Source organism: Balaenoptera ricei, chromosome 9 (genome assembly GCF_028023285.1).
Source record: "Balaenoptera ricei isolate mBalRic1 chromosome 9, mBalRic1.hap2, whole genome shotgun sequence".
Classification (NCBI taxonomy): Eukaryota; Metazoa; Chordata; class Mammalia; order Artiodactyla; family Balaenopteridae; genus Balaenoptera; species Balaenoptera ricei.
In genome coordinates this window covers 66,691,407-66,719,036 of record NC_082647.1, presented here as the reverse complement: position 1 = coordinate 66,719,036, position 27,630 = coordinate 66,691,407, and the positions used below count along the sequence as shown (strand labels likewise).

Below are 27,630 nucleotides of genomic sequence, written 5' to 3'. Positions count from 1 at the left end.
TATTCCACCTATAAATATCTACCAGACATGAAAATATTCACTGTTCTAGGCCAGACCCAGGTAGGAAACATATAACTTGATTCTTAAACTATGGAAACAAAATTTTAAAGGGACAAAAATTTTAAAGGGACAATTTGTGGTACAAATTTGTTTGTTTTTGAGAGGGATGATTTTAGCTTGGTTTTAATTTTTATTAGCATTACTTATTAGCTCTTATTGTTTCTTTTCTACTTGCTAAAGTAATGCATAAACTGAAGAAAATTTAGAAAATGTATAAAATATTAAAAAATTCTACTCTGTGTAATCACTTTAAATATTTTCATATATACTTTCTAATCTTTTGTGTATATAAATGTGATATTTTGAGCAAAATTAATATCATATTGAACATGATTTTTCTTTTTGAGATTTACATTCATTATTTAAAATAGCATTTGAAAATTATGAGATTTAACATTAAAATCTGGGAAGATTTGTGGCAGCTCAATTTATAATCTGCTGTTGTCCTTGGGGAGAAGGTATCCCTTTTACATGATGTTAATTTTTAAAGCTTTTCTCAATTCTTAACCTTAATATTTTGTTCCTCCCTCTTTGAGAAAACTAAGTAAATATAATAGCCAAATTGTCTAAGAAGGTCGCAAATACCTTCTGTGTGCAAATACTGAGCCCGCGCACTCTGGAGCCTGTGCACCACAACTAGAGAGAAGCCCGCGCGCGGCAACTAGAGAAGCCCACGCGCCGCAATGAAGATCCTACCTGCCACAACTAAGACCCGACGCAGCCAAATAAATAAATAAATAGATATTTTAAAAAGGGACCATAGTATTTTGCTTCAACAGGAATCTGGGATGAAATGAATAAGCTCTGTATCAAATTAAGGTTACTGAGAAAATTTTCCCTGTGAGGGGACAAGTATTTGAAAAAAATAAAGGATACCAGACCAATGCAGCAAGTGGAGCTAAGAAAACATAATGAACTGTTATAGAATGTGTACTTCTCAACCTAGGAGACAATTCAAAGCTAATACAGCAGTGAATAGAGGTTAACGTACGGTTTTGAAAACATTATTTAGAGAGTAAAAAAGAATATTAAATATCTAAGCCTTCAAATAAAGAAGACAGAAAAGGATTAACAGAATAAACAGGCGACAGCAAAAAACTAAACAAGGGAATAATAAAGATAATGTCATTAAATGAAATGGAAGACAGAAATATGATTTACAAAACTGAAAGCTGTTTTTTTAAAGATCAGTAAGTCAGACATACATTTGAAAAAATTGATCATCACTAAGAGTGTGAATGCAAACAACATACAGAATGAAGGGAAATAACTAAAGATATAAAAGACATATAGAAACTTATCAAATTATGCTGTGAATAATATTTTAACAGTACATCAGAAAACCACATTAAATGGAAAATGTAAAAATGTAGTGACAAAATTAGTAAAAGATGAAAAAACAACTTAAATAGACTAATAGCCACAAAATATATCGTATTACTAATGGTAAGTTTTCTCTTAGAAAGCTCTAGACAAGGAAAAGTTTATAGGTAATTCCTACCACATATTCAGGGAACAGTGCTAATCCCTATTTCTACAAATTGAACCAAAAAATAGGAAAAGGGAAAAACGCCAAGCTATTGTTATGAGTCCACATTAATTTTCCTTGGCCACATTTTCTCAAGAAGACATCTTTTAAAAATAATTAAGAAAAGAGCTTTTGGGGGGGGGGCCAGAGAGGAACAGATTGGGAGATTAGGATTGAGATATACACACTACTATATATAAAATAGATAACTAATAAGGACCTACTGTATAGCACAAGGAACTCTACTCAATACTCTGTAATGACCTATATGGGAAACGAATCTAAAAAAGAGTGGATATATGTATATGTATAACTGATTCACTTCGTTGTACACCTGAAACTAACACAACATTGTTATGTTATGCAATGCCACTGATGGGAGTATATCCGGAGAAAACTATACTTGGAAAACTCACATGCACCCCAATGTTCATTGCAGCACTACTGACAATAGCCAAGAATGGGATTCAAACAAAAGCCCATCAAAAGAAAAATGGATAAAGACGATGTGGTACCTATAAACAAGGGCATATTAGCCATCAAAAAAGAAGGAAATAATACCATGTGCAGCAACATAGATGGACCTACGGATGACCATACTAAGATGGACCTACGGATGATATACTACCTAAGTCAGAGAGAGAAAGACAAATATCATAGGGTATTACTTATAGGTGGAATCTTAAAACTGATACAAATGAACTCATTTGCCAACCAGAAACAGACTCACAGAACTAGAAAACCAATTTAGGGTTGCCAAAGGGGAAACATTGGGGATCAGGGTTAATCAGCAGTTCCGGATTCACATATACACACTAATATATATAACACATACCATCCAAAAGGACGTACTGTATAGCACAGAGAAGTCTACTCAACAGCCTGTAATAACCTATGGGGCAAGGAATGTGAAAAAGAGTAGACATACATCTATGTATACCAGAATCAAGTTGCTGCACACTGAAACCAACACACCATTGTAAGTCAACTATGCTCCAAAATGAAATGAACATTATTTTAAAAAATAAAACGAAATGCCTACAACATTCCCCTCAGGCCCCGGTGACCTGGCTGCTCTAACATCCCTGGAACCCGGGCAGCCTTGGCTCCCAAGGCTGGACTGTCCTGGGGGTGAGGGAGTTGGGAAGGATGTGCCAGGAAATGAGCCCTCACTGGACCTGTAGTGACTATCGCCTCTGCACAAAAGCACAATCTCCAGACCCAGGCCGGCCCTCCACAGCTAATCCAAGCCGAGCGCACCCAAGGATGGTGGACCCTTTGGTCTGGAAGAGCTTTGAAAAGTCTCCTGGTCTCCAAGCCTCCTGGTGCTGGGGTTCCCACCTCCAATCTCCTTCCGCAGATTCACCCCACCTACTGACAACAGCATCCCCAGCATAGCAGGCTTGCAGGGGCCGGGATTTGGGGCAGGGAGAGGGTGAAGGGAAATAGGGAAAAAGTGTTCATTTCGGCACATTCCACTCTCATTTCCAACCCAGGAACAGGACCGACACTAAGGCTCTGGGGCCCCAGTAACCAGAGCGGGGCAGGAAGAAATCCTCCCACCTTGTGGCCGTTTCTAATAACAACAACTTTAAAACCAGTACTTATTGGCATTTAATACTCACAAGGCCTGTGGGGTTGTAGAAGACACCTCCCTCAGAAATGGCCTGCGGTAGGCAACCGACTACAATTTCAAAACAGCGCAGGCTTTCAGAGAAGCACTTTCAAGAGGTCAATTTTGCTCACACCATTTAAAAAAAAAAGCACATGAAAATTTCTCAGCATCACACACTATTAGAGAAGTACAAATCGAAATTACAAGGAGGTATCACCTCGCAACAGTCAGAATGGCCGTCAACAAAAAGTCTACAAAAGGTACATGCTGGCGAGGGTGTGGAGAAATGGCAACCCTCCTACACTCTTGGTGGGAATGTAAATTAGTACAGCCACTGGGAGCACAGGATGGGGGTTCCTGAAAAACCTAAAAACAGAGGTAGCCTATAATCTGGCAATCCCACTCCTGGGAGTATATCGGAGAAAACTGTACTTGGAAAAGACACATGCACCCCAATGTTCATTGCAGCACTACTGACAATGTCATGACTTGGAATCAGACATAAAGTCCATTGACAGAAAAATGGATAAAGACACTGTGGTACCTATACACAAGGGCATATTACTCAGCCATCGAAAAAGAAGAAATGACACCATGTGCAGCAACATAGATGGACCTAGGGATGATCATACTAAGGCAAGTAAGTCAGAGAGAGAAAGACAAATATCATAGGGTATCACTTATAAGTGGAATCTTAAAACTAATACAAATGAACTCATTTACCAACCAGAAACAGACTCACAGAATTAGAAAACCAATTTAGGGTTGCCAAAGGGGAAAAACCCCAGGGCAGGGATAATCAGCAGTTTGGGATTCACATATACACCCTAATTTATATAACACACACCACTCTGGTTACTGGGGCCCCAGAGCCTTAGTGCTGGTCCTGTTCCTGGGTTGGAAATGAGAGTGGAATGCGCTGAAATGAACACAAGGACCTACTGTATATAGTACAGGGAACTCTACTCAACAGCGCCTACAGGGGCAAGGAATGGGAAAAAGAGTAGATATACATCTATGTATACCAGAATCAAGTTGCTGTACACCTAAAACCAACACACCATTGTAAGTCAACTATGCTCCAATATGAAATGAACATTAATTTAAAAATAAACCAAATGCCTACAATATTCCCCTCATGCCCCAGTGCAACAGTAAATACGAATATACTGAATGGTGAATGTAATGAAATACTACTCAGCCATAAAAAAGGAGAAAATTTTCCCATTTACAACAACATGGATGGCCTTGGTGGATATTATGCTAAGTGAAATATGTCAGACAGGGGCTTCCCTGGTGGCACAGTGGTTAAGAATCGCCTGCCAATGCAGGGGACGTGGGTTCCATCCCTGGTCGGGGAACAAAGATCCCACATGCTGCAGGGCAACTAAGCCTGTGCGCCGCAACTACTGAGCCTGTGCTCTAGAGCCCGCAACTGACAACTACTGAAGCCTGCGCACCTAGAGCCCGTGCTCCTCAACATAGAAGCCACCGCAATGAGAAGCCCACGCACCACAACGAAGAGTAGCCTGCACTCACCACGACTAGAGAAAGCCTGTGTGCAGCAACGAAGACCCAATGCAGCCAAAAGTAAATAAATTTAAAAAAAAAAGAAATATGTCAGAGGAAGACAATTACTGTATGATATCACTTATATGTGGAATCTAAAAAATAAAACAAACTAGTGAATATAACAAAAAAGAAACAGACTCACAGATAAAGAGAACAAACTAGTGGTTACCAGTGGGTGAGGGATGGGGGAGGGACATCATAGGGGTAGGAGATTAAGAGGTACTAACTACTATGTATAAAATAAATAAGCTATTGTACAAGGTTATATTGTACAACACAGGGAATATAGCCAATATTTTATAATAACTATAAATGAACTATAACCTTTAAAAATTGTGTCACTATGTTGTACACCCGAAACATATAATAGTGTACATCAACTATAACTTAATTTAAAAAAAAGAAAAGAAAAAAAAAAGCTATGCTAGGTATGCTCTGGGTGGTGTTCGTGCCTGGATGGACAAGGGTATTCAAACAAGATTGGTGAGTAGGGAAGGCCAGAAGAAGGCTGTTGGGAGGATGACTCCCAGGAAATGGCCAAAGGCACGTGAGGAGTTAGTGAGTTGGTACACCAGCCTTCTCAGATGACAGGAGATAGCGTTACTGAGGCAAGGAATACAAGTGTTAACAGTGCGTGGAAATAGGATGTTTCCTGTTTTCTTGAAAGGAGGCAAAAGAATGTGGAATGGTGACATGATCACTGGTAGTTTTCCAGAATTCAGCTGAAATCTAAGAAAAATAATAATTATCTGATCAAGGGACTGGATTCTTTCAGACTCCACTTAAAATGGTTTAAGCACCATGCAAATACTTCACTTATAATTCCTAGGATAGTAGAGGTTCCATAGGATAAAGTACACAGTAGTAAAAAAAAGTCATTTGAGTAGTCATTCTCAAGAGTTAATCTAAGTGTTCAACAACAAATCTTAAAATTTTTGCCCACTGTTCTTGCATGTCTTAGTAAACTTTTCTTCCACAACGATCCATAAATGCCCTGTATGCATCTGGCCACCTTCTGTGTCTCTTAAGGAAGATGGTACAGAGGAAGTTAGCAAAAGCAAACGTGTATCGACTTTTTCATTTATCTTTTTTAAATTGCTATTTAATAATCTTTGCTTTAAAAGCTTGCTTTGCATGCCAAATGCACATCTTGTTCTGCTTGGACATACAGGGCTGTTCAAAGCAGCCTTATTTGTCCAGGGGAGAATTTGAGCCATGAAGTATGTGTTTCAGCATCTTTTTTCTGAGTGTATGACAGAGTCTTCTTGTCGGTCCTTCTTACTTGAGTGCAATTCACTCAAAATGGGCTGCTCCAAATAAAGTGGGAGTAAACCTGAGTAAGATTCCTCACAATCTTCAGACCTCAATCCACCATGCCAACTATCTTTGTAATAAGAAAAAAAAAATCCAAAATTCTAGATAATCCACTATTTGCATTTTAAGAAAAATCAGAAATCTGCATGCTTTACTTTTAAAGATAGAAGTAGCTTTCACTCCAATAAATGAAAAACTTCTTCATTAAAGCAATCCTTAACGACGGTGCAGGAGACAAACCGCAACAGCCATAGAGAAAGAGGCAAACTCACTGTGTGTGACACAGATTTAATAGGCCACAGGGCTTTTGGTAAAATTAGCGTTGAATCCCAGGTGCATTCATTTGTAGGTGATAAATCTTTCTGTAGTGTTCTGCTGACCTTCCTTCAGCAAAGGGCATCCACTTACTAGAGATAGGAAGACAAATGAGAAACTTAGCAATTACATTAGTCTTTGTTCATGATGTCTCTCAGAATATGGTCTCATTTTTGGAGATAAGGACCCAGGAGTAGTAAATTGCTGGGCAATTTATAAATGCTAATCTAAATAAAAATTTGCTTATCTTTTCCACCCTTTCTGCTGGAATTAATTTTGTCCTTCTTCTTCCAACTTCAATTCAAATCCTACCTTAGTTTATTTCCTTGGAAACCTCTTTTCAAAACTTTTTCACATTAGTGCTTTGTGACTCGAATGGCATATTGTGTATTCTATCTTATATTTGACTTAGACGTTTCTTAACATCAAAGGCTTGGTCTTATTGGTCTACAAAATATTCTTGGTATTTTCTCCATAGTGACTTATATATCAGGAAACTTGAGGTGTACCAATTTAATTACACACCTAGAGAAGACCTTTTAAATTTAATCCATACCAAAATGTATACATTGTTTGCAAATACATTATCTTAATTGTCCAATTATAAAATTATTTGCTACTCATTTTGAAAAGAAGAAAACAAAATTCAACCATTATCCCACTATCCAAAATCAGCCACTGTTAACACCTTATTGTTTTGTTTATAATTGATATGTAATTATAATATGTAAATACAGTATGTATTATTCACCCCTATCCAAATAAAAAATGCTGGATTATACAAATTAAGTCTGCATAAACACTATACAAATGGCACCATAATAATAATAATGGTATGTATATTTACCATGTGTTAGACAACACATGCTTTACATACATTATTAACTAAGTGCTTTACATATGTATAACAGATTTAATGGTCACAGTAATTCTATGATGAAGATTCAACTATTATCATTCCCATTTACAGATGAGGAAACCAAGATATAGACAGTTTAGGTAATTTAGGGTAATGAAGCCAAGATTCAAAGCTATGCAGCTTGCTTCTGAAATCTATATTTTAACTCATTGTTTCTCTACACAGAACACATTGAGTTACAAACTCAATCTTTAATAATATATTACAAGTTGTGGCTAAGAAAGCATATGGATTGTTGCCATTAATTAACTGGGCATTTAAAAAATTTACTGTATCATTAAAGGTGATAAGTAAAAAAATACTTTTAAAATTATTTGCCTTTTTATGTATTACTATCAAGATATAATGCAGAGAATTTATTTTTTTGCCATATTCATAACTTTATTATAATAACTTACCTGTACTTAAGTGTTGTGACTTAAACTTTAATCATTTTGGTCCCTTTTCTAAGTTGTCACAAAATTTGGTAAATTATGTTGGTACTAGATATGTAAAGAGAAGATTGTGTTATTACTAATAAATATTGTTTCATATTGCTAACATTCAATTTGGAATTTGGTTTTTCCAAATATTAAATATTTCACCAGTAAAATGCAATTTTGAGGATTTTGTTATAGCATTTAAAGCTTGCCTATAGGGCTTCCCTGGTGGCGCAGTGGTTGAGAATCTGCCTGCCAATGCAGGGGACACGGGTTCGAGCCCTGGTCTGGGAAGATCCCACATGCCGTGGAGCAACTAGGCCCGTGTGCCACAACTACTGAGCCTGCGCGTCTGGAGCCTGTGCTCCGCAACAAGAGAGGCCGCGATAGTGAAAGGCCCGCGCACCGCGATGAAGAGTGGCCCCCGCTTGCCGCAACTAGAGAAAGCCCTCGCACAGAAACGAAGACCCAACACAGCCAAAAATAAATAAATAAATAAATAAATAAATAAAAACAAAAAAACATAAGGCAGATCACTCACTCTTCTGCACAAAACCATCCAGTCCCTACCTCAGAGTAAAAGCCCAAATCTTAAAAAAAAAAAACTTGCCTATTAACATTTGATAGAATAATCTAAGATTCAAGACAGTGTATAAGCAATTAATTTATGGTGGAGCAAGGACTTCGATCATCCTTCTGTGACTAATGAAATTAAAGGAATCTATTCAGAACTTGGTAAAGTAATCTTAAATGCAAATAGAGTTACATGTTTTATTTCTAGAGCTGAATTTATTTCAGGCAATAGGAAAAATATTGAACAAAGCTAAAATAATTTGCTGAGGCTGGAATAGAATAAATGTTGACTGTTTTTAGTAAACTATAAAACAAAGTTTTTTTTAACATGGTTAAAAAGAACTAATATGAACTGAAAAGTCCCAGCTTGACATTGACATATACACACTACTATATATAAAATAGACAGCTAATAAGAACCTACCGTGTAGCATAGGGAACTCTACTGAATACTCTCTAATGACCTATCTAAGAAAAGAATCTTAAAAAGAGTGGATATACGTATACGTATAACTGATTCACTTTGTTGTACACCTGAAACTAATACAACATTGTAAATCAACTATACTCCAATAAAAATTTTTTCAAAGTCCCCTATTCCTTGAACTTTTACTTACCCAAGTCATGTAATTCTAACTGTAACTAGTGAAATATTTAAATAAACCAATGGCATTTGATATTTAACTGACCTCCCCTCATCTCCAAATGGTAACATATTTCATTCACTACATATAAAAGTGTTTAGATGCCCTGGACAAGTAGAGAAGGTTATGGATCAAGGCATCTTGAATTTCCCAACTTTTATCCTAATAGCTCCTAAGAGTTCACTTTTATTGAATATCTCAATATTCCAAACCCTATTGTAAGAAATTTGTACATAATTGTCTCCTTCATTACTTAAAATAACCATATAAAACATATAGTATTGCTATCCTAAAGTATAAATAAGGAAAGAGGCTTAATAACTTGTACAAAATTATTAGAAAACAAGAGAACTGGGATACACTGATCCCAGAGGCCATGCTCTTAACTGCTTCCCTATATTTTCCCAATGGAATAAATTTTTTCCTTTTTCTAGAATTTTTTTTTGGTATTATCATTCCTATTGCTTTGCTCTTTACCTAACAAGAATCATATTTATAAGTTAAATTATAGACCTAAGTATAGGATATATTCATATTCTAGTGGAATTATATATTGACTTCATTTGCATCTCCATAAATATATATTCCCCACCACCACTTTAAATTAGAAATTCTTACTCATATATTATTTAAATTATTAATTGTTAGACTCATTTAAATAATACAATACCCCCTCTTTGTCAATTTTCATTCACTCATCCATTCGTTCCATGATTTGATTTCATTACTAGACTGTAAACTCCTGGAAACTGAGGTCTGTTCTCCAATTACACCTCAGTCCAAACTCTTCTTGAGCCCTAGAAAAGCCATCCCTAGTTGGTCATTCCAACTGGCAGATAAAACCCCATCAGAAACATTAACCAGAGTCTTACCTCTCCTTTCTCATTCATTTGTTGCTGAATTTGAGTTGTACTGTTCCGTGAGAAATAAAGATGCAACTTTATACACATTATATTCACATATACTTTTTTTGCTCATGTAATAGTTGTTATAATTAAGAAATGAATAAAAACAATATATTTCCCCCTTATCTCTTTTAAGTTATTTAGAATCAGATGTTCTTTTTGTACCTGTCAAAAGTTATGTGGTTTTGGATTGAGGTATACACCATTTGGATATTTTCCACTTTCCACAAATATTAACTTCACTTTATGTGAATCCAGATGAGGAAATGTAGTTATAAATTTAGGAGACATGGCCTTGTTGGGATGATTCCTTATGCTGGGAAAGTGAAGCATTGTTCCTGGAAAAATGCTTTTTTTTCTCCTTTCTTCTTCCTTAATGGTCCTTGATGGCTTTTCTGGAAGTCTCAAAGAGGTATACAGTTTATAACTAAAATCAGGAGGCTTTATTTCCCATATGTTGACTTTTATTTCAGATTGTGGTCCTTGCAGGACATTTTTGTTCTATTTGGAGTTGAGATCTAGTGTGGGGCCCTGCTGCAGCCCCTTTGCAATATTCCTGCCTCTCCTGCCTTTCCGGGACTCAAGGGTGTGTTCACATGTTGGAATCTGCAACAGATATGGAAATTGGTGAAGTATGCTACTGTAGAACTGTGTATTGAATATTTTCTCTCTGGGCCAGGGTAATCTCTAAAAGATTTATGAAGCAGGAAAAAAAGCTCAGAAATGACAAGGAGTGTGTGTAGAGGGGATGAAAGTATCACGGCTGCTGCGAGTATTTTATTCAGCATCTTTGTCACAGTAGTCACCACACTAGAGGCTAGGGATTCAAAATGATTAACTTGAAATCCATGTCCTTAAGTAACTGAGAGGCTATTGGGAGAAAGGCATGAAAACAAAAACCAAACCTGTGTAACGTGACAGATACTACAATAGTGTTATGAGAAGCAAGGAGAGTGCTCAGCTAATTCTATCAGGAAAATAGAAGTGACATCAAAAGAAAAATTATCATTTGAACAGATCTTGAAGAATAAGTAGAAATATACCAGGGGGTAAAGGAAGGAAACATTTCACCGAGGCACAGAAAGTATGTAAAATTTGTCATAAGCTATTTCTAGGACTTCTATGGCCACCTAAACCATAATAAGTGCATTGTAGCTTCTACGATTGGGATCTATGGATAAGAATCATGGATTTGCTCTTTGTTGATCTGTGACAAGGATATGGTTGGCACACTTCTAGGATTTAATGAATGTGTTAGTATGTTACTAGACAATGCCAATGAATTTAAAATCTCCATGGAAAGAGGAATAATAATTAAAATATATTTGGCTAAGTGGAAATAAAACAATGCTGGTTCCTGGGAAATAAGGATCTGAGGTGGGGATGAATTTCCTTCTCTTATGCTACAATTTTGGTTGTTTGACAATAACATCAAAATAGAGGCTTTTCAAGATTCTAAATGTTATTATGCAGTAATTCAAAGTTGTGTATAAAGAGAAACTACTTTGGAGAAACACTGAAAATGTCAACTTGAAAAAATTAATAATAAATACTTCGTAATATAAAATGATGAATTGTTTTTCAACTTCTAATATGAATATATATTTTTTAATGACTACGGCCCATTGAGAGAAAAGCAAGAAGCATGTGTGGCAGGAGCTTAGCATATGTATATGAGGAAGCAGTGGAATATAAAGATAGAAAAATCAGTTGGGGTTATATTAGCAAAGGTCTTTAATGACACACCAAGGAATTTTAATGAATCAAAGATAATACAAAATTTCTTAACCAAGATAAGAAACACAAGAGGAGGATCAGTTTATGGAAAAAGAGCATAATAATAAGTAGATTTAAACAAAATATATGTCCACTATATAACTGGAAGTATAGGCCTGTGGCTAAGTCAGCTTTTGCTGCAATAATGCTATCTAACAAACTGCCCACAAACTCAGTGACAAAATAAATTAAGAAAAAATTTTTGCCACAGGGTGTGGGGAAGAGGGAATTAGGATTGACTGGTAACAAGTACAAGATTTCTTTTGGGGGTGATAGACATGTTCTGGAATTAGATAGTGATGATAGTTTCACAACATTGTGAATATACTAAAAACCACTAAGTTGTACATTCTAAAATGGCAAGTAGTGAAATTATGTTATATAAATTGTATCTCAATTAGAAAAAACAAATTAATCATTAAATCATGTTGGATAAATTTCAGTAAACATAAAAGACAAACTTTTTTCTGGGAAATAGAAAGAACAAGACTATAGGTGTTATCTAATTGAGTCCACTTAAATTTTGCAAAAATAGTCAAAGGGAACATGAAAGCTTCTGCACAGCAAAAGAAGCAATCAACAGAGTGAAAAGGCAACCTATGGAATGGAAGAAAATATTTGCAAACTGTTTATCTGATAAGGGGTTAATACCCAAAATATTTAAGAACTCCTTCAACTCAATAGCAACAAAAACAAATAACCTGACTGAAAAATGAGCTAAAGACTTGAATAGACATTTCTCCAAAGAAGATATACAAATGGCCAACAGGTGTATGGAAAGATGCTCAACATCACTAACCATCAGGGAAATGCAAATCAAAACCACAATGAGACATCATTTCACACCTGTCAGAATAACTATAATCAAAAAAATTAAAGACATTAAGTGTTGGTGAGGATGTAGAAAAACTGGAACACTTGTACACTACTGGTGAGAATGTAAAATGATGCAGGAAGACAGTGTGGTGGCTCCTCAAAAGTTTAAAAATAGAACTGCCACATGATCCAATAATCACACTTCTGGGTATTTATCCAAAAAATTGAAATCAGAATCTCAAAGAGATATCTGCACTCTCATGTTAATTGCAGCATTATTCACAACAGTTAAGATACAGAAGCTATCTAAATACTCATTGCTGGATGAATGGTGTTGGATGAGGTCATCATGAGGAAGTGACCACCAGTTGACCCGTGAGCTGGACCTAGGCAATCAGACATCCCTTACCCCCACCCTGTCCTTAGAATGTGTGCATCACTTGCCTTTCCTGCTCTAGAAGCTGCCCAAGCACACAGCCTTGAGATAGTAATATGGTGCCAAGACTATCTGGACTGTATACGTGACTTTACCCAGTGAAGTCCTCTCTATAAACTTTTTAAATTGGGGGGGGCGGGGAGCTCGGAGATCTACTCATCTTGGCAGCCGCCCAAGACAAGCCACGTGTGTAAGTTCCTTTGCTTCTTAAACCTGCCTACCTCCCAATCTGGAATGGTCTGCCTCTGTCTTCCATCTCTCCCTGCCCTCCATGTACAGGGGCCAGTTTCAGATTACACCTGTGCAGCTCCTGAGGAGGTTGCAAACTAACAAATGGATAAAGAAAGTGTTGTATATACACAAAATGGAATAGTATTCAGCCTTAAAAATGAAGGCAATTCTGCCATATGCACCAATATGAATGAAGTTGGAGAACATTATGCTAAGTGAAATAAGCCAGTCACAGGAGGACAAATACTGCATGATTCCACTTATATGAGGAAATCTAAAATAGTCAAACTCATAGAAACAGAGAGTAGAATGGTGGTTGCCAGGGCCTGAGGGGGAGGAGGGATGAGGAACTGCTATTCAACAGGTATAAAGTTTCAGTTATACAAGATGAATAAATTCTAGAGGCCTGCTGTACAATGGTGTACCTATATTAACAATACTGTGTTGTGCACTTGAAATTCTGTTAGGAGGCTAAATCTCATGTTAAGTATTCTTATACACTTTTTTAAAAAGCCGAATAGAGACAAAAAAAGAGTGGTGCTTAATATCTGAGTGAGAAGATTAGAAATTCCCAAGTGTTCAAAAATATGTTATCCTCTGCTGCTCATTAATACATTAAAAATAAAGGAGAGGGCTTCCCTGGTGGTGCAGTGGTTAAGAATCTGCCTGCCAATGAAGGGGACAGGGGTTCGAGCCCTGGTCCGGGAAGATCCCACATGCCGTGGAGCAACTAAGCCCATGCACCACTACTACTGAGCCTGCACTCTAGAGCCCACGAGCCACAACTACTGAAGCCCACGTGCCTAGAGCCCGTGCTCCGCAACAAGAGAAGCCACCGCAATGAGAAGCCCGCGCACCACAACGAAGAGTAGCCCCCGCTCACCGCAACTAAAGAAAGCCCGCGCGCAGCAACGAAGACCCAACACAGCCAAAAATAAATAAATAAAATAAATAAATTTTTAAAAATAAATAAATAAATAAAGGAGAGTTGATGAATAGGGAGCCGCTTACAATCTCTACAAAGTTACTATAAAATAAAGTTAATCACTAAAATAACACACCAGTTAACAAAATATGTGGAAATAGGATTACTTAGGATTACTATTTCCTAAGCAATGCGAAAAATATAAATGAAATAATTAAAATATGTTAATTTCATGTTTCTACATTATACAGTAAACAATAGGAATGTCTGCATAGAAATTAAAAGGGTTTATAAATAAAAGATTTTAAAAAAGAAAGGGTGAGAGTTTGAAGGTTGGCTGTACCCTTCCGAGATTCATCCAGAGGGGAGAGCATGCTGGCCCATATTTGATATTTTTATTTTCATTATCATATCTATCTAAACTTAGAAGACTGATGCATAACTTTTCATAACCTGGGCCATTTAACATATAAAGCATTAATTAATTCTTATTCTCATCTAACTTTCACCAAATCACCCTCAGATGATCATTTGGCTTTGCATGTACAGTAGTCTACTGGAAGACAATGAGCTAGAAAACAAATATGAGTTAGTTTGGTTTATTTTTCTCATAAACTAATAAATCTGCATGTTCTGTTTTTCGTGTTGGACTCTTCTGAACCTGGTTAATGTGACATCAGCCCTGACCTACGTACTGACCTGGAGCTGATGAAAATCAAGCCCTTGACAGTCAGTTGTTAATTTGCTCCCAGTATATACCTTATTTTATAACTCTCTTGCCTCATTTATGACCCTTCACATTTCTGTAGAAACATATTTTTAAACTTCTGAGAAGCACTGAAGGCTCAGCCTTGACTAAAATTGTAAATATACCTATCTCCTGCAGGGCTCTGAAATCTGGTTACATGAGCAAAGAAAGCACATGAGTAGACTGATTCATGGTCAGGGTTTTGTAATCTCCTGCCATGAAAAGACATGAAGATTGATGGTGTTGGTGAGACAATAAAGTGTCCCACCAGGACATACAGCTATGAAGAAACTGATGAGGAGGGTTATAAACTGGAAGAATAAGAATAGATCAAGACCTCAGAAGTCTAATTGATATAAAAAACAAGTATCATGGCAGTAAGAGAGCTAGACAGCCATCAGGCTAAGAAGCTGTGATTAGAGAATGCAGTGCTGGTCTGGCCCTCTTTTTGACTAGGTAGCTGGGAATGAACATGCTCATTTGTCACCTTGTTGCCACTAAAGCTCCCATCTGTCTCTCTCTGTATATGCCTGGGTCTTCCTGGCTACCAAAAATTGCTACAATGCGATATTTAAACTAGTGAGAAATTAGCTTTAATTTTGCATGATACTTTACTTTGTCCTTATATTATGAATTTATTGTTACATATTATTCCTTTGAATAATATGTATGTAAAATTAAGCTTCTATAGTATAATATATGAATCATGCATTAGCATATGTCATTATAGTCCCAAGACACCCCAGAAGAAAGAAATCAACTGGAGATCTAGTTGAAAGATTGAAGCCTGTGATGGCAATATCACATTATAATCTTCACTTTACATGGAAAAAGCTAAGGCACAGAGAAATACAAAGTCATAAGATGTGTAGCTGAGAAAGTCAGAAAAAGTAAACCAGCAATATTCTCATTCATTCAAAGATTTAGTGGTAAATGTTGATATTACAGAAGCTATATTTGGGCCAAGATGTCTCACTGGAAATAAAAGAATGGCTTAATCTGCATTCAGTAAGCACAGTTATTCTCCATCTATGAAATTACACTGGTCTCAAGGATCAGTTTAAATGCCACCTCCAATAAAAGCATTCCCAGATCTATCAGGATTCATACTTCCTTCTGAATACAGCAATGGAACCTGAAGCTACATTTTGGCTTGTACCTTGTATTAAAGTTAGTTGTTTACAACATCTGCCCCCAAATTAGAATATAAAATTGAAACAAAGATTTCTATCTTTACAAACACTATGTAGGGTTCTGCATATTTTACGTTGAGCCATGTGAAATTCCTTTTATTCAACGATTTTTCTACCTTACAAAAATGCAAACTTTAAATGGTTCAACGGTTTGAACCATTTGGCAAGCAATTGGTTGCCAAATTCTGGAAATTACAGATGCTCCTTTTTTGAAACTGTATCTAAAAGCTCAAATATCTAATTATATTTTTTTCTAAATAATGAAAGCTTCTAATAGTGGCAATATAAAAAATAGACTTTCATTTTAATTTCTTCCTCAAATATTTTCTACTGGAACGTCAAAAAATATTTTTGTTATCTGCTTTTACAATCAGCTAATTAAGAGAAACGCATTTCTTAGGTTAGCAAATGTACGCAAATTTAAGCTTCTTTTGCTTACATATCTGAGTTTAATTTTGTAACCTTAAGTATTTGGGGAGATAGACAGAGAGATAGATTTATATAGATATATACCTGATATCTGAATGATGCCAACATAAGAAAAGAGCATTGTAAAATATTCTGCTATTAAGATCACAGTGAACTCCTTAGACAACGAATTCATGCACGTTTGTAGGTTTATAAAGAAACTCAATACTTTCTTCCAGCTGGGCTTTCTCCTTCTTCACATATTTCATGATCTCCTATTTATAATATTATATATAAAGAGATTGTTTCTCTCTTAAATGAATTCATCTCATATATCTTAACATAAAACACACAGATTCCAAAGACTTAGACAAATTGACAAACTGGAATAATTCCAAATAAACACAAAAAACAGAAGCATTCATTAGAAAATCAGTAACTTCACTCACCATTTAAAACTGAGAGTTTTAACAAAAATGTTTACGGCAGTATGTCTCAGCAGATCTTTTCTGCAAAGCCAAATGAGACTAAGCAAACAGATCGTTTATAAGGGAAACATTTAGCCTTTGCTTTACAAAAGAACTTGAAGTATATTTAAGTGTTACCCACCCGGGTTGCTAAGAAACAGAATTAATTTTCTAAAGGAGTGAAGTCAGAGTAGGAAAAAAGAGTGAAAGCAGGACCTCTAATGTTGCCTAAAACCTAGCAACAAAGCAATAACTCCCGAGCTCTTTTTTGAAAGGTTAGAAAATCAACATACTACAAAACTCAATACTCAGTAAATGTCAAGAGAAAAAAAGAGAGAAAATAATTCCACTCCAGAGCAGTTTTCCTAAATGTCTTGACAATTTACTTTTCGTATTTGTTTAGTAATCTCTTTTGTAAGTCAACATGAGTTGACATTTAATATAAACACAATTTGAAAAGCAGTTTCAACTCTTTTATTACCTTGGGTTGAAGAAGGTTTGAGTTAATTTCCTTAATGTTCACTTTATAAGGCAAATGAAGATTACAAGTTCGTCTTCCTAATTTATGGCTTAACCTACTGATTTCTGCAAAATAATTTATGGAGAAAGCTTTCTATTTTTATTGATCAAATTCTACACTCAATGATAATATATATCTTGGTGAGATTAAAAAAAAAAACCTTGTCATAGAAAATTTCAAATATGTACCAAAGTAGACAGAATTGTATAATGAATCTTCATGTAACCAACACCCGGCTAAAAAATTTATCAACTTATAGCTCAAATTGCTTTAAATATACCTCCAACTTATCTCCCTCCATTCCTCATATTATTTTGATGCATCATATCAACTTATCAGTAATTATTTTAAATGTTTCCACTAAAAGATAAAAACACCTTTATTTTAAAAGCATATGAATAGCACCACTATTACATGTAAAAAAAGGAACATCAATTCATTGATATTGAATAGCCAGGCAAAATTCAAGTTTCTAATTATCTCACAAAAGTCTAATATTTTCGGTTTTGCTTTTTTCTTTACAGTTTGTTTGTGATTTGGGCTAGTCATTCACTCTCATTTGGTCCAAAAAATTCCCGTGACCTGAGCATTAACTTCTCTTTTCCTCATATTTTTCTAATGAGTTGTAAAATTTCCTGAACGAAGATCTCTAATGTCTGGAGTCTTTTGACTAGCTTAACTGTTGTTTCGTCTGAAGTGAAAGTTCGCCACTGGGTGGCAGTGCATTACTTATAATTTTATCCCAGTTTGTAAACTGAGACTCAAAGATAAATTTGCCTGTACTGTTTTCCCCAGTATTCAATTTCACTGTGTTTTTTCCTTGGGGAAATGACAGTAGAGTTGGGTTTACTCAATTTCTTACAGTTTTGATATAAAATTAACCTATCTTTATGCTGACTGTATTTCTCTCTCTCTCTTCGCATAGAGATGCATATGATTCTTTCTCAAAAGCATATGTTCAAAGTGCCTTTTATATTTAGTTCACTACTATTGTTTGCGATGCCAAAATACATATGATGTGGCCACAGATTTCAAGAAAATTATAAATAATTGGCTAGAAAAGATACAAACCTACAGGAATACATCTCAAGACAGGTACTAAATGTCAAATGATCCGTCCTGACAGTTACTCTCCTGGGAAGTTAATGAGGGGTAGGTCCTTGAAGTTTAAGAACGTCTCTGAAAATTTCTCAGAGCAACTAAGATCTATTCTAATTCTTGACAACAGCAAAGTTCTTATTAAAAAGGAGAGGAAGGGAAGATGATTTAGATGGGTGGACAGCATAAAAGCTACTTTAATTCTCTTTAATGTTTTCATGAATGCTTTTCAAGAAGTTTCTGTTAGGGAAATACTATTTCATGGTTAAGTGACTCAAGTTATATATAGAAGCATCCAAAAATCTCCTCTTAAGTAGATACTTTGAGTATATAATAAATTTTTACTGCACATGAATATGTGTGAGATGTGCAAGGATCTGTTGCTCAGCTTCCACAAATTTAGGAAGGCACCCTGTTGTGGAAAATAAAAACCTCCACACTTTGACTTTTATGTCTCCTGGTATTAAGGAATACACACATTTTTTTTTTTTTACTTTAATATAATTTTATTATCATCTCCAATATCTAGGGTTTTTTTTCTTTTAAACATAACAAGTTAGATATTTGCCCTCTGGTCTTTGGAATTTTGGGTATCACAAAAAGTAACAAAGCATCATCTTACCTCTGCAAATTAGTATCTCTTATTTTTCTGTGCAGAGATGAGGGGAAGAAAATTAAAGTATGAGAGTGATCACCATTTAAAAGAAAAAGAAAATGTCCTATAGTGTTTTCTCTTCCTTTCCAGCTAATCTCTTAAGCTGAATTCCTTGGCTCCAGTTTGGGGAAACTTTTTATTATTGTCTCTTAAGGGTCAGTCACATAAGTTATCCCACACCACCTCTCACATGTTTGTTCACCTGAATTATGAGCCACACTTAATTTAAAGTAAAATTCTGGAAATTAGAAGAGTTTTTATTTTTTATTACCCACCACTAAGAATTTAATAGCTTCTAGTTGGAAGGCATTGAATGCTCACATTTTTGAAAAGCCACTTGAATAACATGTTTATACAAATGAATTAACTTATAGTGTACTGTAGTAATCATCTTATCACATAACTGTAGTTTGAAATACTCTATGAATTAACAAGGAAGTAAAATAGGTTTTCAATTATGCTCAGAATAAGAAAATAAGAATGAGGGAGTTTCTTGGGCAGAAGGAATAATATTAATGAATGCCATTATGTAGCTAAACAGTTTTGCTTCTGTTTTATCTCCTCCCTTACGAAAGAGAACAATTTCCACACTGAAAATAGCAAACATGAAGAGGAACAAATTGAAGCTTGAGTTAGATGAGGAGACAAGATACTATACTTATTTACATGAATTCAGGTCCATAAAACCATAGGAGTTACACTTCAGAACAATGAGAGAACTGGCAGTGGGAAATGAGGTGGTACCCTGTGAAATCTTGTTGAGAGGACAGAGTTACATGAGTGGATATTGGAGATTAGACACACCTGAGTTTACCCTTGACACAAGGTGGGCCTCTTTGTGAGCACCACCTAACATGCCACACAGTGTGGGTTAAGGAATGGATTTTATTGGGGTAACAGTTTTACAACCAAAGATCAGAAAAAAGAGGACTTGAGTTCTCAGATCTCCTAATACCCTCTAGGTGGGGAATGAGGACTGGGGCACACAGTTGAACACACGGTGGATGAACATTCCGGGTGACAGGAACTCCTCCTCCTGTTGCTCTCCTGTTTACAGAGCAAGTCTGAGAGCGCCTTTATCAGTGGGGATGTGGGGAGCAGAGTACACTGACTAACAAGTTATCTGGGCACCAGCCTTACTGAGTTTGGATGCCAGCTGTTCACAGGAGTGTCTGGGAAAGCCAGCTGCTCAGCGTTTGGTGACTTTGGGGACCTGTGCAAAGTTGCATTCCTATATTTTGAGGAAAAAAGCTAACAATGCAGGGGGAAGCTGAGATTAGAAGCAACCCCTCTCATCAGAAGAGGGAAGACCTCCCGATTCTAGTTGTCTCATTGTCCAGGCAGATCAAGGTGAGCTGCCTGGAGCATCTTAGGACAGTCGTGCTTATTGCACTACAGAACCTCAATAAATTCTACAATAGGTTTTCGAACAGGCAATTGGTGAGTACTCTAGGGAAGTGGGGCTTTCTTTTCACTATTAGAAATGGAGATCAATTCACCATAGATTTATCTACAATGCAGGACTGTGTATGAATAAAATAGGCCTAATCATATGTGATGCTTTCACACTGTACATAAATTTGGCTGCTCTGCACTGAGCCTGAGACTGCCTGGGCCATTGTTATTGATGTTCATAGCTTGTCTGTTGATTTGTGCTGTTTTCTTTCCTTCCTCCCAGGGGATTGCTCAAATTTACCATGGTTAGAGAACTGCCCCTTCAGTTATCCATGTTCAAGTCACACCAATTAAAACATGCCCCCTTGACAGAGTGTGAGTGATGTTTCAAAGAAGGACTTATCCATTCCACATTTACTCACCAGGTCAAGCACTACAGTGCACAACACTGTCCCACATCTGAAACCAGTGTATCAGTGACCTCTCCTAAGGACCTAGGCAAAATGGCAAACATTGCCTTCTCACCTCTTTCTACCACACCCTTCAGACTCTTGGTGCCGTCCTTCACTCCCATGTCACATACTGCTGTCCTTTTCTCATCCTCTGGTGGTTAAGAATTCTTGTTTTACCACCTCATTTAGTCTGTTGCCTTTCATAGCATTCTAAAATACATGTTTACTCTCTTTTATGCCTAATAAAAATACTAACCCTGTTCATCATTTCTAAACTTAGTATAGTTTACCTCTTTTCTCAAAGTACTGATAAAAAATTTTAGTTCTATTTGTCCAACTTCAAAACAGTAGAGAAATGTATTTAAGAATAATAATCTACATGTCTTCCACAGAGTGGCAACTTAAAATTTTTGACTTAATAAAATACTGACTAACTGATCTTTGCTGTGTGCCAGACACTGTTCTAGGTGCTTTACACTTGTTAATACACTCAATCTCACAGCAACCTTTGGGAGTAAGTACTTTTATTATCTCATTTGACAGATGAGGAAACAGAAGGAAAGAGTCTAGTGACTTGCTCAAGGTTATAGAGCTAATAAGCAATGGGGCCAGAATGAAAATCCATCCAATATGGCCTCAGAGGCCTGGTTTTCAGCCTCTGCAGTACAATAACTCTAAATCAGTGGTTCACAAAGTGGGGTCCCGAGACCACTAGCATGAGTATCATTTGAGAATGTGTTAGAAATACTAATTCTCAGGCCCTACCCAAAAACCTATTGAGTCAGAAACTCTGGAGATGGGGTACGGCAATCTGTGTTTTAACACACCCTCCAGGCGATTCTGATGTCCATTCAAATTTGAGAACCTCTGCTTTAGAGGTTACTGAGGGAATTGCTAGTACAGATTCTAAAACTTTTTTTATCTGCTTTTTCTTTATGTGATTTTATGACTGAAATCAGAGAAGCTTTAGCACACTGCAGTGCATATGTTAGAACACTTGTGAACACTGATAGAGCTATAGAAAATTTTTAGAAAACTTGGTGTACATTTAAAAAGCAAAACCAGGAATTCCCTGACGGTCCAGTGGTTAGGACACCATGTTTTCACTGCCGAGGATGCGGGTTCAATCCCTGGTTGGGGAACTAAGATCCCGCAAGCCACACAGCGTGGCCAAAATAATAATAATAATAATAGTAAAAATAAATAAAAAGCAAAACCAGAATCTATTAATGATTTTAAGATGATTTAAAGAAAAAAAATTTTACTTCTGTGAAACTAGGTATTGAAAAAACTATAGTGGACCATAATGGGGAAGTAAGATTTTTTTTAAAAGGGACATAAGCATAGACTTAGCAATTTTTAAAATTATGTACTAAAACATATTGCAAAAACTAAGGATCTCTGAAAATGCAAACTTAAATTTGAAAGAATCATAGCATAGAAAACTGGGTCCATAAAGCTCCATCCTCTCTAATTCACATAATTTTCCATAGAGTACCATTTCCATTGTCTTTATCGTTTCTGTGAAAATATATACCCCTAGAGAAACTGGAGAACAATATTTGGCATAATAGTGAAAGAGCAGTTATTGATATAACCCGAGTTATGTACTTTAAGCATGAAATACTTTGTGCTCAGTGGATGTTGTATGGCAACTCTTGTTAAAATTTCCCAGAGTTATAACATTTAAATATTTTCTTTCATTCGTCTTTTATATATAGAATGGGCTCCTAGACAGTGTCACAAGAAGGATTCCATTAATGACTCATTCCCCTCAACTTGAAGTATATAATTTGGGTATCATTTTTCATGTGTCAGGGATCCTCTGTTCTGAGGAATCTGTGACACAGAGAAGAGCCCTAGAAAAAAACTGCAACTTTGATATGATACACCTTTATTTCCCATTGGCCTTTTTCTCATTCCACCCCTTACTGGCTCTCATACTGAGATTCATCCCATCCAAGTCAAACATGCAGAGTTTATTTTTCAGAAGGCACCCCCTTATTGAAAATGACCTCCTCTCTTTACTCCATGGATCAGGGGTCAAGTAACTAATACACAGTTAATCCCTGCTACAATCAGAGTACCCTCTTTTGATAACAAATCAACATTTGGTGTCACTAGTAGTGTGAGTGGCACATTCATAACCCTAATCATAGAAAAACTGCCTATGTCTCTTCATCCTGAGATTACTTATGTGAAACTTATTGGTAATTTCCCTATCTATCCCCTCAGTAAAATCCAGGAAGCTTGCCTTATAAAAGGGAAGGAGTTCTTAATAAAATTTTGTAATTCTTATTCTTTTAGAAGTTTGGATAGATATGTGTGTAGGTGAGAAGGAAGCTTTTAATTTTCAGAAGATTTACTATTTAAGCAGTGTCACACAGAAGAGGCACAAGACTTTGGGGCTTAACTAGTAAAAGTTTTCTCTGTAGTAACTTAACTCCAATGGCTAAAACTAAAACTTTTTACTAATGAATTAAATATAAATTCTGTAGTGTTGATAAGAGGAAGAGGAAGCGGTGTCTATTGAGGGAGAAGCCAGAAGAGACAGAATAAATACAGATGTCCTCAAATTCATTTTTAGGTTTGAATCAGCTGTGACATGCCCAAGAACTGGAAACATGAACATTCTTACCTCTCAGTATTTCCTTATTTACTGAATAAGTGTATATGCGGTCCTCTACAGTAAAAGATCTCATCCACCCATAACAAAATCCTCCTGGATACAAAATTATCAAGAACATATTGGGAAAATAAGCCAAACTCCTATTTGCAGATTTCAAACTCCCAGTGACATGAAAAGTCTTTGTGGAATCTATGGGAATTCCTTGTCTTACCTGAGTCCTGAAAAAGTCGAGTCCTGTATTTCTGCCGTAAACCTCTTTACCTCAAGCGGTTTCACCGCACGACTAATTGGTCACAGGGCTATTTCGCCATAAAAGATAAATAACTGGTCGACAGTTACATTACACTAGAAAAGATAACCTATCAGTCTTTGCAAATTCTTAGGTGAGCTAATCCAAGCCTGATTCTGTTAGGGTGAGTTATAACTTGAATGTTTTGTAATGGAAAATAATATTATTTAAATGCCACTAAAATTTCTCCTAAGAAAGACTTTATTTCTAAATGAATATATTTCTTAGGCTCCAATTAGTAGCATTAATATACTGTGATGCAGTGAGTCACAAACCTTGGTCCATAAAGAGTTGTATCAGAATTTCCTGGGGTGGTTTATTATCCAGAATCTTGGGCTCCATCTCCAGAGACTATATTCAGCATGTCTAGGATAAGCCTGGGAATCTACAATTATAAAATGTTTCCCAGGTGATTTTGATGCACAATTAAGTTTAGGAAAAAAAATATGGAATTTAGATTTAGAAGGTGAGACTCAGGTCTAGATAATTCTAGACCAATTCTATTGTCTCTTCAAGTGTAGATTTCTTCATCTTTAACACAGATGATAATATCCTCTCAGGGTTGTGAGGATCCCTGAAATAATATACACAAAAAAGGGCAATTCTGGAATAGAAAATTAATTACCTAACTACTGAAATTCATTTTAAAGGCATTGCTGCCTTTTCATACAGACTTTATGAAATCTTAGAATGCTTGCTATGCCACAGCCCCATTCCAAGGAATTCCTAGCCTGAAACCCATTCCAAGGAATTCCCAGCCCATAGCATCATTACAAAAGGTTCCCATGCCAACAGGCCTCATGCCAAGAGATTCCCATGCCAGAAGTTTTCAAGGCATTACTACCAATTTGCTTACTTATGTATAAATATTATTAATAATAAAAGATTCTCCTTTTTGTAATTGTAAACTTTTATTTCACCTTTTATGTGTTTTGTTTTGTTTGGGTGAGCTCCTTCCTTTTTTTCTTCAATAATGTAAACATTATTTTCAACTCTATAGTTCTCTTTGTTAATGGAGATACTGGTTAATTATAGAAAAGCGGTTAAAAACAAAGTTACAACCATAAAATAAAACATTATTAAGCTGTTAAAATATGCAAATTTCTCACATGTAATTTAAATGCAAATGTAGTATAAAGTATATATACAGCAGGATCCTCATAATGTAATAAATTATACCCATCCCATACATATATATACTTATATATGTCTATATGATGTATATTTCAAATCCTGAAAGAATGTATATGAAAATTTTACCTGTGATTGTATCAGGTTCACTTCTAATATGTATTTTCCCAATTTTTTTTTTTTTTTCGCTGCGCTGCGTGGCTTGTGGAACCCGGGCCCTCGGCAGTGAAAGAAAGGAGTCCTAACCACTGGACCGCCAGGGAATTCCCCTGTATTTTCCCAATTTTTTACATTGACTGTGTATTATTTTACAATTTTTAAAAAATTACTAAAATTATTTCTTGAATTAAAAAAATAGATGAGCGTAGTAGAGGATATAAATGGCCAAGTGATATCAGATCTCGCCATGTAAATATCTGCCACGATTCCCTGCGTAATTCAGGCACTAGCATAAATAAGACTTTCAGCTTGGCCTAGGAGACCAGGGGGTGTGGGCTCCCCCTGGACGATGCAAAAGCTTGTAAGTCGGTTCTATAATCTGAGGAGTAGTTTCCAGTTACACAATTAGCCAAAACTCAAGATGTAAACATAGTAAATACCCATTTTCCCAGCAGAGAGGTTAGTCCCACCTGACCTATAACAAGTGAGACTGGTACAGCAATTTCCCGACCATATAAGAGTCAAGGGATGCTAAAATGTAAATTGAGCACCTATGTGTACATCATTTCAGACAGTTAGTAAACCAAATATGAGATGAAATAGATAATAAATAATTTCACCCAGTAATAGCATAATTCAGACATTTGTGAAATATTTTTTAATTGACTTTGTAGGGACATAACAGAGAAATGTCACAGGATGTCATAGGTAATAGGTTGAATGTCATTTCTTGTCCTGATTTTCAGAATCTAAAGTTGCCTGTAAAGAATACCGGAAAGGGACTTCTCTGGTGGCGCAGCGGTTAAGAATCTGCCTGCCAATGCAGGGGACATGGGTTCGAGCCCTGGTCCGGGAAAATCCCACATGCCCCGGAGCAACTAAGCCGATGCGCCAAAACTACTGAGCCTGTGCTCTAGAGCCTGCGAGCCACAACTACTGAGCCTACATGCCACAACTACTGAAGCCTGAACGCCTAGAGCCCATGCTCCGCAGCAAGAGAAGCCACCGCAGTGACAAGCCCGTGCACCGAAATGAAGAGTAGACCCTGCTCACTGCAACTAGAGAAAGTCCGCGCGCAGCAACGAAGACCCAACACAGCCAAAAATAAATAAATAAAATAAATAAATTTATTAAAAAAAAAAGAATAATGGAAAGAAAACCAAACAGAGAGGGTACTGACTTTAGTGACAGAAGAACCAGGTTTGAATTCCAATTATACCACTTGACTGTAGTTGAGTGGATTTAGGCATGTATAATGACCTCTCCAAACCTTAATTTCTCAACTGTAAAACTGAGATAATTCTACTGCCTACTTTACAAAGTGTTCTGAGAATGAAATAAAGAATTGTGTGTGGAACTATTTTGTAAAGTAAAAAAATTCACACATACATGTGCACATATTCACACACATATCTAGTTTCTTTTTTCCCCACCCTGGCAACTTTTAATCCATTTAAATTACAATGTATTTACAATTAAAATGACTACCTAGCTTTTTATTTGTTTGTTTAAGAGCCAGTGAGGATTTCACAGATTCAAACAGATATCCTGAGATGTAAGATATTACAAAAAATATTTTCTTCCCCAAAGCAACAGAATGGAAGATTTTAAAAGAGCAGAATCAATTCAAATCTAGCAACAGATTTCAAAGCTTTTACTTTAGATCTTCAAGTCATTTGCTGCAGCCATACCTCAGACAATATTCCTAGTAGGAGGGAAGTTAAAACACCAGTTGGATGATTTCCTGCTGGGACTTCATTGTCAGCAAACTCCCTCACGTCCTATTTGGGTATGACTTTCACACTTCAGGAAGTTGAAAAATGTTTCTTCAACTCGTAAAAAAATGGAGACCCTACATTGTGTATTTATATGCCAGCTCTATTTGCACCTTATCATTTACCAACCTGAACTAGTAACTAAAATCAAAAGCAAAATAAGACTTTAATCTGTATACCTGAGTACATTGCCCTGATATACATACACTTTCAACGTATAATTTGCATTTTAAAATAATTACTCTAATGACTCTCTTTGGAAAATAGTTATGTGCAATCAAATAGCCAAATTATTATACTGTTTCAAGTCTTAGACTAAATCAATGTGATGTTGCTCATCTAAACCAGAAGATTCTCAATGACCTGGGAAGACAGATAACAGAATTACTTTGGTCAGCCAAGTGAAGTCTTAGTATTTTTTTCCGATTTCTAACACAACTGGCACTCCAATGCAAGTACAAGTTATCTATATGTGTTACGGTCATAATATTTTTAAGTACACAAGTCCTGGAAAAAGAGATATCTTATCCATCCAACATCAAAATTAGTGCTTCCAGGGGAGAGGGAGAGAGCACACAAAACACATAAATAAACAAAAACAAAACACAAGTCCATTGAAACCATGACAAGGAAGTACAAAATATTTTACATTGATCCTCCTCT

At 36.2% G+C, this 27,630-nt stretch overlaps 1 protein-coding gene across 1 annotated transcript; it reads right to left on the bottom strand.

Moving 5' to 3' along the window:
* Nucleotides 1–5,701: 5,701 nt before the first annotated feature.
* LOC132371295 (uncharacterized) lies at nt 5,702–21,106 on the bottom strand. Its single transcript, XM_059932528.1, is given in 8 exon segments — nt 5,702–5,752; nt 5,754–5,798; nt 6,362–6,431; nt 6,433–6,496; nt 7,722–7,772; nt 7,775–7,805; nt 10,030–10,470; nt 20,990–21,106. Coding segments are annotated over 8 exon segments (870 nt in total).
* Nucleotides 21,107–27,630: the final 6,524 nt, after the last annotated feature.